Source organism: Vipera berus (genome assembly GCF_964194415.1).
Source record: "Vipera berus genome assembly, chromosome: 2".
NCBI lineage: Eukaryota > Metazoa > Chordata > Lepidosauria > Squamata > Viperidae > Vipera > Vipera berus.
In genome coordinates, this window is record NC_138203.1 from 123524760 (window position 1) to 123540457 (window position 15698).

At 37.7% G+C, this 15698-nt stretch overlaps 1 protein-coding gene across 1 annotated transcript in view; it reads right to left on the reverse strand.

The window, feature by feature from the left end:
• Window positions 1-15698, reverse strand: part of HUWE1 (HECT, UBA and WWE domain containing E3 ubiquitin protein ligase 1) — a 104842-nt gene that overhangs the window by 63771 nt on the left and 25373 nt on the right. Inside the window, exons 4-17 of the mRNA XM_081320365.1 lie at window positions 14816-14914; window positions 13652-13858; window positions 13006-13158; window positions 9212-9274; window positions 7874-7951; window positions 7102-7149; window positions 6944-7012; window positions 5918-6017; window positions 4025-4125; window positions 3244-3394; window positions 3031-3158; window positions 1585-1725; window positions 1267-1381; window positions 47-217 (exon numbers count right to left, since the gene is read on the reverse strand). Of these exons, the coding sequence (XP_081176491.1) occupies window positions 47-217; window positions 1267-1381; window positions 1585-1725; window positions 3031-3158; window positions 3244-3394; window positions 4025-4125; window positions 5918-6017; window positions 6944-7012; window positions 7102-7149; window positions 7874-7951; window positions 9212-9274; window positions 13006-13158; window positions 13652-13858; window positions 14816-14914 (1624 nt within the window). The remainder of the gene's footprint in view (window positions 1-46; window positions 218-1266; window positions 1382-1584; window positions 1726-3030; window positions 3159-3243; window positions 3395-4024; window positions 4126-5917; window positions 6018-6943; window positions 7013-7101; window positions 7150-7873; window positions 7952-9211; window positions 9275-13005; window positions 13159-13651; window positions 13859-14815; window positions 14915-15698) is intronic.

The following is a 15698-nucleotide window of genomic DNA, read 5'->3' on the forward strand; positions in this document are numbered from 1 at the left end:
AAATAATCTGAAAACAAAGCAATTTTCCGTAAGACTCATTACACACCACTTCGGGGTGAAATTACGGTGTTTGTGTTGCTGCTGCTGCTGCCGTTGTTGCTGCTGCTGCTACTACTGGGAGTGGTGGCATTTGAAGCTCGTGTTTCAACCACAACTTCTTGCCGGTTCTCACCAGAGGTGGAAGGCCCAGGGCTACTTTCCATGGCTACATCAGAAACTGAAGATATAAAAAGTTGAGCCAGTTTGAAACAAACAAAAAAAATCTTATGATACAATCTGACATCAAGAAACTATGTACAATCAAACAAAAATGTTCTAGTCAACACCCATTAAAAGGACAGTCTGAATTTAAAAAAGAGGTTTTGAGGAGGCAGAACAGTTAGCTCTACCCTGCTTGTTGAGGTATCAGTCCATCTCAGACACCCATATATAACCATTTTCAGACCAAGGACTGCGCATGACCTTTCAATACAGTAGTCAGCTCCAAAAAAAAAATGACAGAGCCAGGATGAAAGCTAAACTGATTCTCTTTAAAATCAATTAAATATATAATTATTTGCCAAGGATGTTATGATTTCTCACTTTTGTCACATTTAAACAACAACTCCATATGAAAAACAGGTGTGAAGTTTATCTTCTACTTTACAATTCAGGTGGATTTGTTTCATTTCAAAATGCAACTTTAAAGAGGGCATAATCGAACTGTATATTTGTTTCCAAACTTAAAGGTAAAGGTAAATGTAAAGGTTCCCCCGCACATGCGTGCTAGTCGTTTCCCACTCTAGGGGCCGGTGCTCATTTCCGTTTCAAAGCCGAAGAGCCAGCGCTTGTCCGAGGATGTCTCCGTGGTCATGTGGCCGGCATGACTAGACGCCAAAGGCGCACGGAACGCTGTTACCTTCCCACCGGAGTGGTCCCTATTTTTCTACTTGCATTTTTTACGTGCTTTCGAACTGCTAGGTTGGCAGAAGCTGGGATGAGTAACAGGCGCTGAGCCTGTTACGCAGCACTCGGGATTCGACCCGCCAAACTGCCGACCTTCTGATCGACAAGCTCAGTGTCCTAACCCACTGAGCCACTGCATCCCTAGGTTTCCAAACTTATTTCATTTTAAAATTTAATCAGTTGAAACAACTAACAGAAATATACTGAATTACAGTTAAAATAAATAAAACTGCTTTATGGATGCTATCCACTAAAATTTCCTTTAACACAGCTTGGATACATTAATAAAAAGAGATAAGCATAATTAGGAGTATCATTTGCCTTCTACATCTGTCTCCATCTCTTCACCCTCCTGTGTAACAGTGGAAACAGCAGGTCTCTGGATCTTTGGTTTAATTACAAAAGGACATTCCCTCCGACACAGGTCTGCTTCATGCTAGAAAAGGAGTAACAAAAACAAACACAATAATATGTGAAAGCTGAGAAGCTGCTATACTCCAAAACAAAAAGATATTTTATTTTTTGCCTGTAATGATAGACGTCAAGGTAAGTCGCATTACAAATAAGTATTAGCTCACCACTAAAAATTGAAAAGTACGCTTATTGAAGGGCCAAACCTCTAATAAAAAAATATCCTACCTCTAGTCGGTAGATGAAGATAGAGAGGCCACTGTGAGACTGGAAGGCTGCCATGTCTAGGTTTGTAATTAAATCCACAACACGGACTGCTCTGGTTACAAAAGTGATCTGGTCCTGTTCATCCCCCAAGAACTTGATCACCTAGGGGGGAAAAAAGGATTTGAAAACATACCTCTAAACTAACTGACTGTTTAAATAATATCAGTTTTTGATATTAATAAACATTTAGTGCTCTAGAAGAAATACCATCCTCCACATGATAAACATGCACCAAAGAAGTTTCATTTAAGACACGCAAGTCAAAACAAGAGGTGCCTGGGATGTCAAAGGTAAAAAAATAAAGAGTGAACCTGACCAGACAAAGGTAAGAGCCATTTTGAGCAGTGAAAAAACTCCATTTCTCCAGTCTATATCAACAGACAGCTGATCAGCAGCCCTGTTTCAGTGATCCAGCCCCTTAGGGATAAAGAGGGGCCAGGGGAACACTTGCAGAGCTACTGTGGGAAATATTCTCAGCAACTGTTGGACAAAATCAACTTTGCTCAGAGCTGGACTCTAGCTAGAGTTTGTATGGAAATGCCTGAGGCTTGTCTGAGTTCAGTTATCAGTTTTGTCTGAAATGGTATATAGGGTTTCCTGCCTGAGCAAGGGATTGGACTAGAAGACCTCCAAGGTCCCTTCCAACATCATCCTTATTGGGAAGAGCATGAACCAGTTAATACCGAGGAAATGGACAGGGTTGTTCACTGCTGTGAGTTCAGACACCTATGTACCTGCAACTCCTACATACTCCTTTAAGTAGGAGTTGCAAGTATGTAGGTGTCTGAACTCACAGCACTGGAAGGGTTTTTTTGGGTTGCTGATTTTCATTGTCTCTTTGATGTTTTTATCACTGTTGGTGTGGGCCACTCAGAATTGTAGCACATAGGATGGCAGGCATACAAGTCTCTTAAGTAAAGCAAATAGTTGTGATCTTCATTTTAAACTATGTCTATGAGTTTATTATTGAATTTTATCACACAAGCTTTGATAATAGAAAGTAAAAGGTATATTATTTGGTTAGTTGATAATACTACCTATTTAATTGTTTAAAAAATAGTTAATATATAAAAATAAATTCTGGCAGATAAAGTCCGCAAATGATCTTATGACTTGGGATCTTTTTATGTGAGAGAGTATCTGACATAAACTAACGGCTCTGCCTCAGAGGCCCAGACTTTAAACAGCCCAAATTATATAACTTGGGGAAAAATTCCTTTGACTGCTGTTCAAGATTTATAAGTCTTCAGTCTACTGGAGGAAACTAGTGAGGAAGGATATGTGTGTACATACAGAGAACAATGACACCTTACACATCACATTATTTTACTTCAGCATATCAGAAAGCATGTGGTGTGGAATTTTCATTTACTTTCCTTAGTCAACTTCACAAACAGAAAAGTTTACCTTCAGTAAGGCTTCCATCATGCCACATGAGACGAGAGCTTCCCCTCCTGCATCATAGCTTGCCAAGTGATATAAGAATGAGAAGAGGGCTGTGGCAAACTGGTGGGGATATGGCTCCATAGAGGGATCTAAAGAAAGGGAGAGGGAACACCATTACACATTCCAAAATTTAGCAAAATATCTTAATTGCTTCTAAAATGCACAGCTACTGACCAATCATGGCCTGTATACAGTTCCTGACTAGTACTGGTAAAAATCCATGGTAGGAAGCCGTTCCAGTGCAGTCAATAATACTGCTGAGTTTTGGAGTCCGTTCCAAGTGCACAATGGAAGTTAATGTCCTCAGTGAGGCAGCTTTAATATCCTGTCCAGGAAAAAATGAGACATAGGTATATAGATTGTGGTTAACTTATACTATAACATAAATTCCAAAGTAATCTTTGTAAATCTTCCTACTATTTGGGGGTGGGGGGTGTTTGCGCAGAGAGGGAGATGGATAGATGGATCAGTAAATAGATAGGTAAAACTCTTTAACATGCGCCAACAATCAGCAAAGAAGCATCACAGTCCAGTATCCATTTTATCAATCTTCAGAACGTAATTTAAAAATGCCTCTGAGAGTTAATCATTTCGTTAGACTGGAAGAGCAGAATACAATCTTCTTATAAAATAAATCAGTCAGCTATTAACTTCCAGATCTGCTAAGTTTAATGGCAATTGCTGTAAAGGACTATTAACCAATAAATATTCTTGCTACTGGGTTTTGGATTAGTTCTCATGGTACAGAAGATTTTAAAAATTAAATCCTAACTACCTTTTTTATTTGCCTTGCACTTTTCATTTGCTTTAAATCATCTGTGTATTTGGTTTCTGATGATAAATAATAAAATAAAGCAGGAAACATCTAAGAAAATCAATAGTCGCTAAGTCTAGTTTGGTACCAATTGAGCAGCAATTTTTCTTTGCCAAAACTCAGCTGGATAAATACACTTACCATTAATTGTTTATCTGTAATTTGCAGTACATCCACTAACTCTTCTATCAACCCATTGTATAGTATGCTGTTGGCAGATTCCTGCAAAGCATTTGAGTATACTGTGGAAAAAGAGGTAGGCCGTTAACAATTTTCAATAGTTAAAGGATGGAGAGAAAAAGCAAATCCAACTATTACTTCAACTGAGTGAATTACTTTTTACTTCTAGTAACATAAACGTCTACTCTTGGGGCTATATATCAGCTGTTTCCAGAGAATGCAAGGAATGAAAGATGAAAGTGTGATAGGTTTTATATATGAAGTGCATCTTAACAACCAACATTTTAAAAGTCCATTAAAACTAATATCCTAGTATAAAAACAAAGAGCGAGAATTATTCACCTTGAAACATGGAAGCTTTGTATTTATTTATTTTTTTTCAAATTTTCTCTTCCATGTTATCCTAACGTCTCTATAAGAGGCCACTGGCAATGTTAGGTATCATGTGATGTTTGATTGGCAGGAATTATTTTTTGCAAGTTCAGGTGTTTGGAACTAGCATTAAACTGTAGAGACTTGTAAAAACATGAACCCAGTTGCAGTAAAACATATTGTATTATTCTACTAATCTTGGGCTGGGAGAACATCTTATCACGCTCTCTTGCAAAAACAGATTAGTAGCCTTGGGTTCTTAAATTACTACTCCTCTTAGATCAGGGGTGTCAAACTGCCGGTCCATGGGCCAGACGCATCACGTGTTTGACATGTCTGTCTTAGACAAGGATTTATATCCTTATGTCCTGTTATTATTAGGACATATAACAGGTACACCTGCTAAATATTATTACTATTAAGAGACATATGTCATACATATGTGCCTTAACAATGGAAAGTAATACTAGGTAGTTCTCAATTTACAAGCACAATTGGGACCAGAATTTCCCTTTCTAAGCAAAGTGATTATTAAGTGAGTCATGCCGGATTAAAAAAACATTTTTTTTGCACAGCTGTTAAGTGAATCACTGCAATTGTTAAGTGGATCAGGCAGTTGTTAAGCAAATCTAGCTTCCCTCATTGACTCTACTTGTCAAACAAACAACTGGGAAGGTTACAAATGGTGATCACATGACCACAGGATGCTGCAATAATCACAAATACATGCTGGTTGCCAAGTGTCCAAATTCTGATCATGTCGCTGTGGGGAGATACCACAATGCTCGTGTGAGTGCTGCTTGCAGGTCACTTTTTTCAGTGACAATATAACTTTGAACGATCATTAAACAAACAGTTGCAAATCATAGATTACCTGTTTCAAGTGAGAATACGACACTCCACGACTTTAAACTACTTAGAGTTTTTTGCCAGTTATCAAGTGATTCACTGCAGTCGTTAAGTTAATAATATGGTTAAGTGAATCTGATTTCCCCATTAACTTTGTTTGTTATAGGGTTGCAAAAAGTGATCACATGACCCTGGCACACTGCAACCGTCATATCTATGAGTCAGTTGCCAAGCACCCAGATTTTTATTACGTGACCATGGGATGCTGCAACGGTCATAAATGTGGGAAATGGTCATAAGTCATGTGCTTTTGTAATTTTGACAGGTTACTAAACAAACTGCTGCAACTCGAGAACAACTTGTACTTGGGAACTTCTCATTTGGGTCAAAGAATGTCTGCTTCAAATTTTGCCAGATGTGTTCAGGTATTTCTTTGGGTTGTTCTTTTTCAATTGTTATATCAAGGTAAGTTTCTAAAACAGCAGAATCTGAATTAAGATTCTCAAGTTGAACCATTCCATAAAAGCGGAAAAGGACTATTTTAAAGGTACCCCCCATTCTCTTGGCATAAACTCACGTTCTCAATCCTGGCATTACTCAGAGTAAAAAAAAACCACCCGCTAACATCCTCACCTAATATAGAAATGGCATGCAGTCTGGCTTGGACAGCTTGCAACCGCTTTTTATGATTGGAAAAGCCGTGGGCCAAGCGAATGTGTGTAAACAGCAGCATCTACAACAAAATTAAATTGCAATGATTTTATAAGCACCAAACATAATTAAATATACCACATACCATCAAGACCTACCATCTGAACTATATATGTCAACAAAGTATGAAAAAAGAAATGACGTGCAGTAAAATTTCAATTTAGCAAACCTCCATTTACCAGACTTAGAACGCAATGGTCAAAACTGCTTTCATATAGGTATCTGCCCTCTCCCCAAACAATGGCAAATGTACATTTTATCCAAATTTTGTTCAGATTTGGACAACATTCTCATTATTTTCAATAATTTATATGTTGATGTCTCTTATGTCTATTTCCACAAATTTACAATATTAGCAAAAATAGATGCAAATAACAAACTCAGATTTAAAAGACGCCCAATAGGGATTCCTTCCTCCTGAATACTCAAGGTTTTAATTTACATCACTGCAATGAGAAGGAATGATCTCTCTTACTGTTTCCTGATATTCCCCAATAACCAATACTGCAGGTACTAAACAAATACTATTTAATTATGAGCTCACTGTTCTTTGTAGAATATTTTGACATAGAAGAAATCCAAGACTAAGAATATATCTATCTCATATAGTTTCTCTCCCTCCCTCTCTCTCTCTCTCTCTCTCTCTCTCTCTCTCTCTCTCTCTCTCTCTCTCTCTCTCTCTCTCTCTCACACACACACACACACACACACACACACACACACACACACACACGATCAGATGCAGGATCATTCATTCACAGGCCAGGATGGGCAACAAGAAATGGAAAATTAATGCAGAATTTGCAATTCATAAAGCGCCCCACCACACCAAGATATACAAGGGGATTCGGGATTCTCCAGTTCTCAAGGCTCCCTGGCACTTTTAGCTGCTTCTTCTATATCTGCAATGAATTCAGCTTATCACCTCGGAAAGATTATTGAGTGTACCTGTTTATCCTTTGGGATACTGTACATTTTGGTGAGGGATTCCATAATTTCAGAGGGACTTTCTGAAATCTGAATTGAAAAAGCAGCAGCAACTTAGAAGCCATCAATACAAAAATGGAACAGTTTAAAGCCTACTTTAATACAGAAAGCTAATTTACCTTATCAAGTTGTTCTATGTGGATATAATGTAGTGTGTTGCTGGTAGTCTGAAAACAAAAGGATGCTGGAAGTCAGTTTGTTAGAAGACACGGCAGATTAGCAACTGTGGTCCTGAACTTTTTAAGAAATCACCACAAGAGGTGAGGCTTTGGTTAACAGTCAGACCTGGCATTTGTGTGGTATTCAGACGTATTTCAATATGGATTACTATGCTGGCCAGCGCTATTTGAGAAAAAAATGCTGCCTCATAAATCCATACCTAGGAGGGAAATTTTCAGGAAAGGGTATTAAGGGATAAGTTTCTTTACAGATATACAAAGGGACTGCCTGGGAAATGAAAGATCTGAATTTCTGCATTGAAGTACTCCAGTCATTTGGGCTGCTATCAAAAGCTATCAGCTATTCAGTTTTTATCCATATTTTCACAACTGGCGATACTATGGAAATATACTCGCAGGGCTATGTAATTTAAAAAATAAAAACAGCACAGTAAAGCAAACTCTTCCCAAGTAAGAGGACAAATAAGCAATGTTGCAACATCGCTGAAACCCTACTGTTGTTGTTATCCTCAAGACTAAAAATCAACATACCTTCTCATACCTAAACTAACTTCCTCCATCTTAGTGTTCACTTGGTGGCATGAAAGTTTTCCCATTTCTCTTACAGATTGATTATAGTCCTTTTTTATAAGGTAAGTGGATTTGTTTGCCGAATCTTGCTCCCTCCCATTTCCCAGAAAACCTTTCAAGAACAAGTCTGTAGGAGACTCACCCTTTTGTCCACTTTGACTTCGGCCCCTGGCTCTGCATAGAATTCAAAGTGTAGTGTAGTTGCACTGGGAGGGTATTTCTGTGTACAGATCACAGTATGGAATCAGAATAAACCAGTTGGCAAACACCCTTTCCAAAAATCATATCCACCTCTCTCTGGACTGGGGGAAGGCAAGCAAAACCTGCTGGTTCAAAGGACAGTGCACCCTGAGACTGAACTGATGCACTTGCCAACAGGTTGATATCACCACCCACTAATTCTCCTTATATTTATGTGCAAGTGGGAGGAGGAAGAGGATTAAGATGTAAGAAGTTAAGATTAGGTATGAAGACATGGTGATGCAGAGGGACCCCTGCTGATATCTTAAACATCATACATAAAAGAAATAATACCAAAAAGAAATAATGACTTTCAGCAGTCCTCAACAATATGAAGAACAATATGCCCAAGGCTATGGAGCCCTGAAACTCCTAAGCCCTAAAATAATTTTTGAACCAGTTTTAAAAAAGGGTTTCAAAAAATATCATCTAATGTCATGGTTAAAAGCCTCTCAGGAAAAAAAGGTCCTCGGAGCATCCACTTCTATTCTGTTATCACTACAACAGCAAATTAGAATGCTCTTTAAAAATGAATTGCTTCCTATTTTGGAGACGTAAAACAATCATTTCTGTTTTGATACAATAGTAGCTGTACCATTTGTGCTGCTCCTGGAAGATGTAACTTCTCTAAGGAACACTAGACTAAACATACTACTGCAAATGACTGATTCTCATCCATAAAAAATACCCACTGATTTTGTCTACAACAACATGCTTCACCTCAAAGAACAGCCATTTCAAAACATAACACTATTCTCCTCATTAGAAAAGCAACTCCAGCAATTTCCAGAATCCTCAGATTGCAAAGATGACGTTTCTACCAATTCAAGGAATTAAAAGAGCTAGACACATGAAGAACACCCCAAATTTTTCATTCAAGGATAATTCAAAATGCCCAAACCTCTGATACTGTGCACTGCTCACCCTCAACAAAGAATATCACATATACCAACAAACAAACCTTTAGTATGTGAACACTGGGGACAAAGTCCATTATCATTATCCATTATCTTAAGGAAAAACAGCTTATAAATCCCATTTTTTCACTTTTATTTCATGTGTGTATATATGTATGTATATGTAGGTAGGTATGTATGTTTCTGATGGACTCTGTCCATTAGAAAGACCAGCTCTGTTTTCCACAATAGCAAATACTCATATACATGGAAAAGCAACTACAAATCAAGCTATCGAATGTAGTGCCAGGATAGCAAGGTGAAGGTCAAAATGCAAGACTTACCAGCATGTGCAAATCTCTACAACATTCTGCAAGGCCAAAGCCATTCTCCTTGCCACCCCAACTCTATAGGACAAAAGGATGAAAACCTTAAAAATGAGTTAATTCAAAAAGTACACTGTAATTCTAGAAAAAAACCCTCAAATGTATGTATAATATATTGCATGGTTAAGTATTTTGGTCTGCTCTTGTTTACTGCTGCATATAAAAAGAAAGTCATGATGGCTCATTTTCATCTAAACCTCATGTTTCCTTTATATTGCTTCATTGTCAAAACTAAATGACAAGTTCTGGATAATGCTCAGAAAGCCTACACTAATGAATCCTGGCTCCCAAAGCAAGACACTACTAGAATTCGGAAAGATACCTTTCCACATGGTCAAGCACAAAAGAACATTAACTACTACTGAATGCGGAATTGTCAGAGAATACAGAGAGACTATGCAAAAATTTTTTCACATGCAACAGAATCTCAGGGAAGCCATTTTAGACAAACCACATTTCTCTTCAGTAATATTTATCTTTTTTCTATAAAGAAACAGGAACATGAAAGCTCTGTATACAAACTACAATCAAAGGTATCTATGCTCATTTGCCCTCAGAGGTACTAGAAGTATGGTGAAGACTGGGTATAGTTCATACATCACAGTAAAGCATAGTGTGATTTTGCTTTTTGTTTAGTGTGACATATGAACTCACTTGTTATGGGCAGTTCAGCATCCTATTGTTTTTTTAAAAAAAGCTTTTTCGCTATGTGAACCCAAATGCAAAATTAACTGACAGGGTTCACACATATATATGTATGCATTGCTTGCAGAGAAAGCATCAATTGGCAGAATTCATAAAGGCAGGATAAATCATGTCACTATTTGCCGATATGCGTGAACTCAGTCCGTCAAGCCAAGGCCTCTGCCTTTAGAAAGGCAATCTATGCCCTTTCATTGCCCAATTGAAATACATATGCAAGTCACTGATATTGTAGCCGTAGTTAATTAAGTACTAAGAAAAATAAATGATATGCCATTCCAATCATCTTGAGGCACATAATTACATGAAAAAAATGATAGTATACAACTTTGGAACACTTTCCAATTATGAACCATTTATTTGCTTCATATTCTGCTCTGACAGTTGCTTCCTGACCATCAAACCCAAATGAGGTGACCTGATATTATGTTTTTAAAAGCTATTCATAATTTGTTGGGAATCAAAAGTAAAAAAATCCCATGCAATAAAAATAATATTTTTTTTAGAATTTCCTTGCTGCTTCATTATCCACTAGATGTGAACAATGTGATTTGGGGGTATTTTTGCCTTTTCTGAATCCACTTTGTGCATTTGACAATACTTGTTCCAAGGCTTGACCATTATCTTACTTGCATGTGAAACAAGTGCAATTGTTCAGTAGTCTGAACATTTCTTAGAGCTGCCCATTGCATTACTGGAATATACATTGATACTTCCTAATCTCTCCACCACTGCTGTTTTCCCTATTTCCTTATAATTGTAATTAGCATTTCAACTGTATCAAAGGTGTTTTTTTCAAAAGGCAACTGGACTTTGTTTTTCCTTGAAGACATTTTGCTTCTCATCCAAGAAGCTTCTTCAGTTCTGATGACTGAGAATCTCCACAGACATTCAACTCTATCACTCTGTAAGGTTTTAGACAATTCTCTTGATTTTTCATCTATTTGTGTTAGCAATATTTTCTAAAACTGATTTAACCAAAATGTCAGGCATTTTGTTCAGTGATCAAACTTCAGTATATATCACTGACGTTGGAATTCTTCCCCTCCCCTCCACCTCTGGTGGGTCTTTGCCTTGAATCATTTCTGTATATTAAAAAAAACTTATTTCCTGCAAATTTTCTTTAATAAATAAGAACATAAATATCCTTCACATTTGACTGTTATCTTCACTTTCTTTACATTGTTTATATCAGGGGTGTCAAACCTGCCGCGTCACGTGACGTGTCACACCGTATCGCGGCTTTTTCCCCCTGGGGTGGGTGCAGCTTCCACGTGACACATCCAGCCCATGGGCCAGCAGTTTGACACCCCTGGCTTATATCAATATGACTTTCTGCCTCTTCTTGCTCTCTGGAATTCAGTATTTAGTTCAGCTGATTTTCCACTTGCTTTTTGCTTTCTACTTTTCTTCAGCTATTTTTAGTGTATCAGGTAAACATTATTTCATCTTCTTTTTCACTTTTTGCAATTTGGAATTCTTTTATTGACTTGGGGTTTTTAATGATATTAATGAGTCTTAAACTCCTGATTCTATCAAATCTGATCCATATAATCATAATGGATATGGCTCAAGTTGTACCCTGCCAATGTCCTGATTCTAGTCATTTCCTTTAAATTGTAATTTTGTAAGGAGTTTGTGATCTGAGTGCAGTTGGCACCAGGACTTCATTTTGCTGACCAAAGAGACCTTCTATATCATTGCTTGCAGAATATGATGTTAATTTATTTTGGTGCTGCCTATCATGTGTAGAATTGTTTTAAGTTGTTGGAAGAAGATAACTACTAAATACGTTAGAATTTTCTTGGCAACCGCCTCCTGCTTCTTTCTGATCACAGAAACCAATTTTCCATATTTTCCAGATGCTATTTTACTTCTAACTTTTTATAATTAGTATGACTTTTTATGTTGTATTGATATATTGTAAATCATGTCAGTACACAGAACAACACAGAATTAACACTCAACTCCTCTGATTCTGTGGTTGGAATACAGGCTTGGATAAATGTAATACTGACTAGCTTGCATTTAACTTGAAATCATCCTGTCATTTTGGAAGTTGCATTCAAACACTGATTCTGACACACTTTTGTGAGCAATGACGATTACTCTATTTCTGATAAGATTTTCTTAACTGCAGATCTGATACTGTCTTGACATAAAGTGACCCCTTCCAGTCCATTTCAGCTCACAGAATATCAATGTTCAACTCTTGACTCTCTCTGACATTAAGTAATCTTGGTTTGTGACCCTGATATTCTGCATGTTAATGGTGTGCAACAAGAGCTAAACATCTTTTCACCTTTAACGTTGCCACATCACAAGCACCAGTGCTTATACCTACTTCCTCAGAAGTTCACCAGATACCTGGTGGTGAAACTTAGATGAAGATGGAGCAACGGATTCCTTGTTGAGCTCTTTATAAACTTTTGTTTAGGCACATAGCCTAGCTACACATTTTGTTTTATTCAATAAACACGTTCTCTACAAGAAATATTCTAAATCTAAATACAGGTCTTCTGACCAGGGGGTCATTTTGTAATAGCATGCAAACACAGTCCTGATTGTGAATGTCTTACTTTTCTTGGCAGAATACTGGATTGCATTGGGTTGCCATTCCTTACTCCAGCAGATTATATTTACTCTGATCTCTTATCTACAATCTGCCTGTCATGGGTAATTCTTTTGGAGTGTACACTCCCAATGTTGCAGCTCATAGGATCATTAGGGTGTGTAAGTCCCTTTGCCACTACCAGGTAACACTCTACAATACCTAGTATATAGTCATGTAGAAAACCACACACATACCAGTGAATATTGCCTCCTTTGCTCAAATGTGAAAAATCCACATTACAGATATAGCAGCAAAAAAAATGTATAATTCCCTACAATATCCTTCCTTCTGATTCAAAAGATTTTCCTCAATAACTGACACTTCCAACCCTTAAAATAGTAATGTTATTGCTAGTTAATATACTGAGCCATAATTAACATTTCAAAAGTAACATTAAGTACTGGACAATGCTTGTTTTTCTTTTGTATTGTCTTACCTCTGCCAAGTGCTGCAGCCGAGACAGAAGAGGCATCCTCTTGTCAGAGCCCAAACGTGTGATATAATTGGAGCGTTTGCTAAACACATATAGTAAGTTTAGCACAGCAAGAACCACTTGCATGTCAGAGGATGCCAATAGCGTTGTGAGGTGCTAGATGAAGCCAGGACAAAATAATCAATACATTGAGAAATTATGATCAATAACAGAAATTTTATTTTTCTCATTTAAGTGTGAAATTGTCTCCTGCTCCTCCTTTGTGATATCCTTGCAGTATTGTCATTAAGAGAAATTCCTATTTAAAACTCCTTTTATTATGGAGATAATATGTGGCTTTAAATTACTATTTCCTAATTCCCACTTAGTTACAACTAGCTGAATACTGAATACTGGCTGTATACAAGCTTTCTGAACCAAAAATTAGCAGAGCACTACATGAAACACATTGGATATGGTAAAGAATTACATAAATTCAAAATACTAATTTCCAAACTCTTCAATCAGCTTCTTTTACTTAAGAAAACAGTATGAAGAATTCTGTTTCAAACAAAAGTGTCTTACACTATTAAAGCCACAATCTGTTAAGACTTAGCATTTCAATTTCACCTATATCCAAATCTATTCTGTTTCAATAGCAGCATGTCACCTCGATAGAGCTGTACAGATGACGAGAAAAGCTGTATTCTATGAGTAGGGCAGTGAAGTTCAGCACTGACAACAGCAGGGCCTTCAGCTGTTCTCTCTCTGGCCGATCACACACTAGCATCCATGACATGTTCTCCACAGTCTGTCCAGCATCAGCCAGGATGCCATCAAATCTGTCGAGAAGGTCCACCCAGTGGTAAAGTTCACACTGAAAAAAAGACAAAGGCATTCAGGAGACAGGCTATGCATACTGTATAGATACTGGCAGTTATCACAGGCCTCTGGGGGGGAAAAAGGTTGGTCATTCCACCCACAGAACTACAGGTAGACCTCACTTAGCATCCACTCATTGAGAAACCAAAGTTATGACGGTGCTAAATGAGGGAAACTTAAACATCCTTGTGGTTGTATAACTTTCATAGCATCCCGGTACAACGTGATCGCCATTTGTGACCACTGCCGGCTTCCAACAAGCAGTCACTGGAGAAACTGGGAGCGCATTGGAAATGGCAGTCCTGTGACCATAGGATGCTGCAAAGGATTCGCTTAACAACAACTGGGACTGCTGTCATACGGTCAATAGAGTCACATGACATCAAACAATTGGTTTCCCAATTCCAATTATCATTGGTAAGCAAGGATCATCAATAACTCACAGCATCCTCCATTCACTTCTGACATCAGCCAAATACACTAAGATATGGGAACCAAAAAGTTATGACTCCCAACTGGAACTGCATTGCTAAAGAGAGTCGCATCTGGCTTCGCAACCTTTTTATTGTAGATAATTCGCTAATCTAGCTTTTCCCGTTGACTTTGCTGAAGCCCCTGAGAAGATTGCAAAAGGCAATCATTTGACCCTGGGACACTGCGATGGTCATAAGTGTAAGTCACTTTTTTCAGTACCTTCCTAACTTCGAACGACTGCTGAATAAATAGTCATAAAACAAGGACTAGTTATATGAGTTTCTTAAGGACAGAATAGCAGAATCAAAACAAACCCTACAGAGAATTGGGTGGTAACATTTATTTCTCAGACCACAGATGAAACAACCTAAGTCCTGTCACAAACGAACACATGTAAATAAGATTTTTTAAAATTCTTCAAAACAATAAAGCTATAATATTCACATACATAATATATACATTTGCCATCACCACGTACCTTCCCAATATTCCATGTTTTGATCTGTTGGAGTTCCAGCAACAGCTGTTCATCATTGCAAATCTTGAGTTTGTCTATCAAGGCTCTGCAGTCTGCAGGCTGAACACAGGATAAGATTTATTCTATAACAGTGCTCCTTCATTATTTATGTGAATATCCTTTTTCCCTTCACCTTTTTGGCATACAATGAACAATTTCACACAAGCCACGGAGCCTGGCTTGTCAAGTGTTTATTAATATGTCCAAGGTGAATTTGTTATTCTTTAGTTTTTATTATCAGTATTTTGGGGTTATTTTTTAATGTTGTCGGCCATCCAACATTAAAGCTGCTTGGCAAGTGGATGGCCATATAAAAACACGCTGTAAGTTAGTGGCCTTGTGTTGCATGCTTAATTATTGACTGGAACATTAGCTTTTGCTCGCTTGTAGTGCAATAACTGCAATCCCAATAAGGTTATCATTTGGGATAGGTGGAGAGGGAGAAGAGGAACCAAAACCAGGAAATGAGAAAGAATTCCAGTCTTTTCTCATACTGTTTCGCTGACTGATAAAGAAGATGTATGTACAGGAGAAGAACTGAGCTTATGCAGTACTAATACTTGCCCCCTTTAAACGGAAAGGAATATTGCAAATTAGTAATCCGCCAAGGAGGGTACAAGCGTTTAAGTCATAGAGGGAGGGAAAACAGTTGGCATTTGAGAGTACCTTTTTTCTAGGAAAGGATTGAGAAGGTTATTAAGTATAACAGATTATGTGAACATTGCCTTAACAGTGACAACTTGAGTGCATGTTTATGGAAACAAACCAAATCACATACATGTTAACTTTTGCTCCTATCCTTAACCTGGATTACTCTCTGTGATACCTAAGAAGCCAAACACGC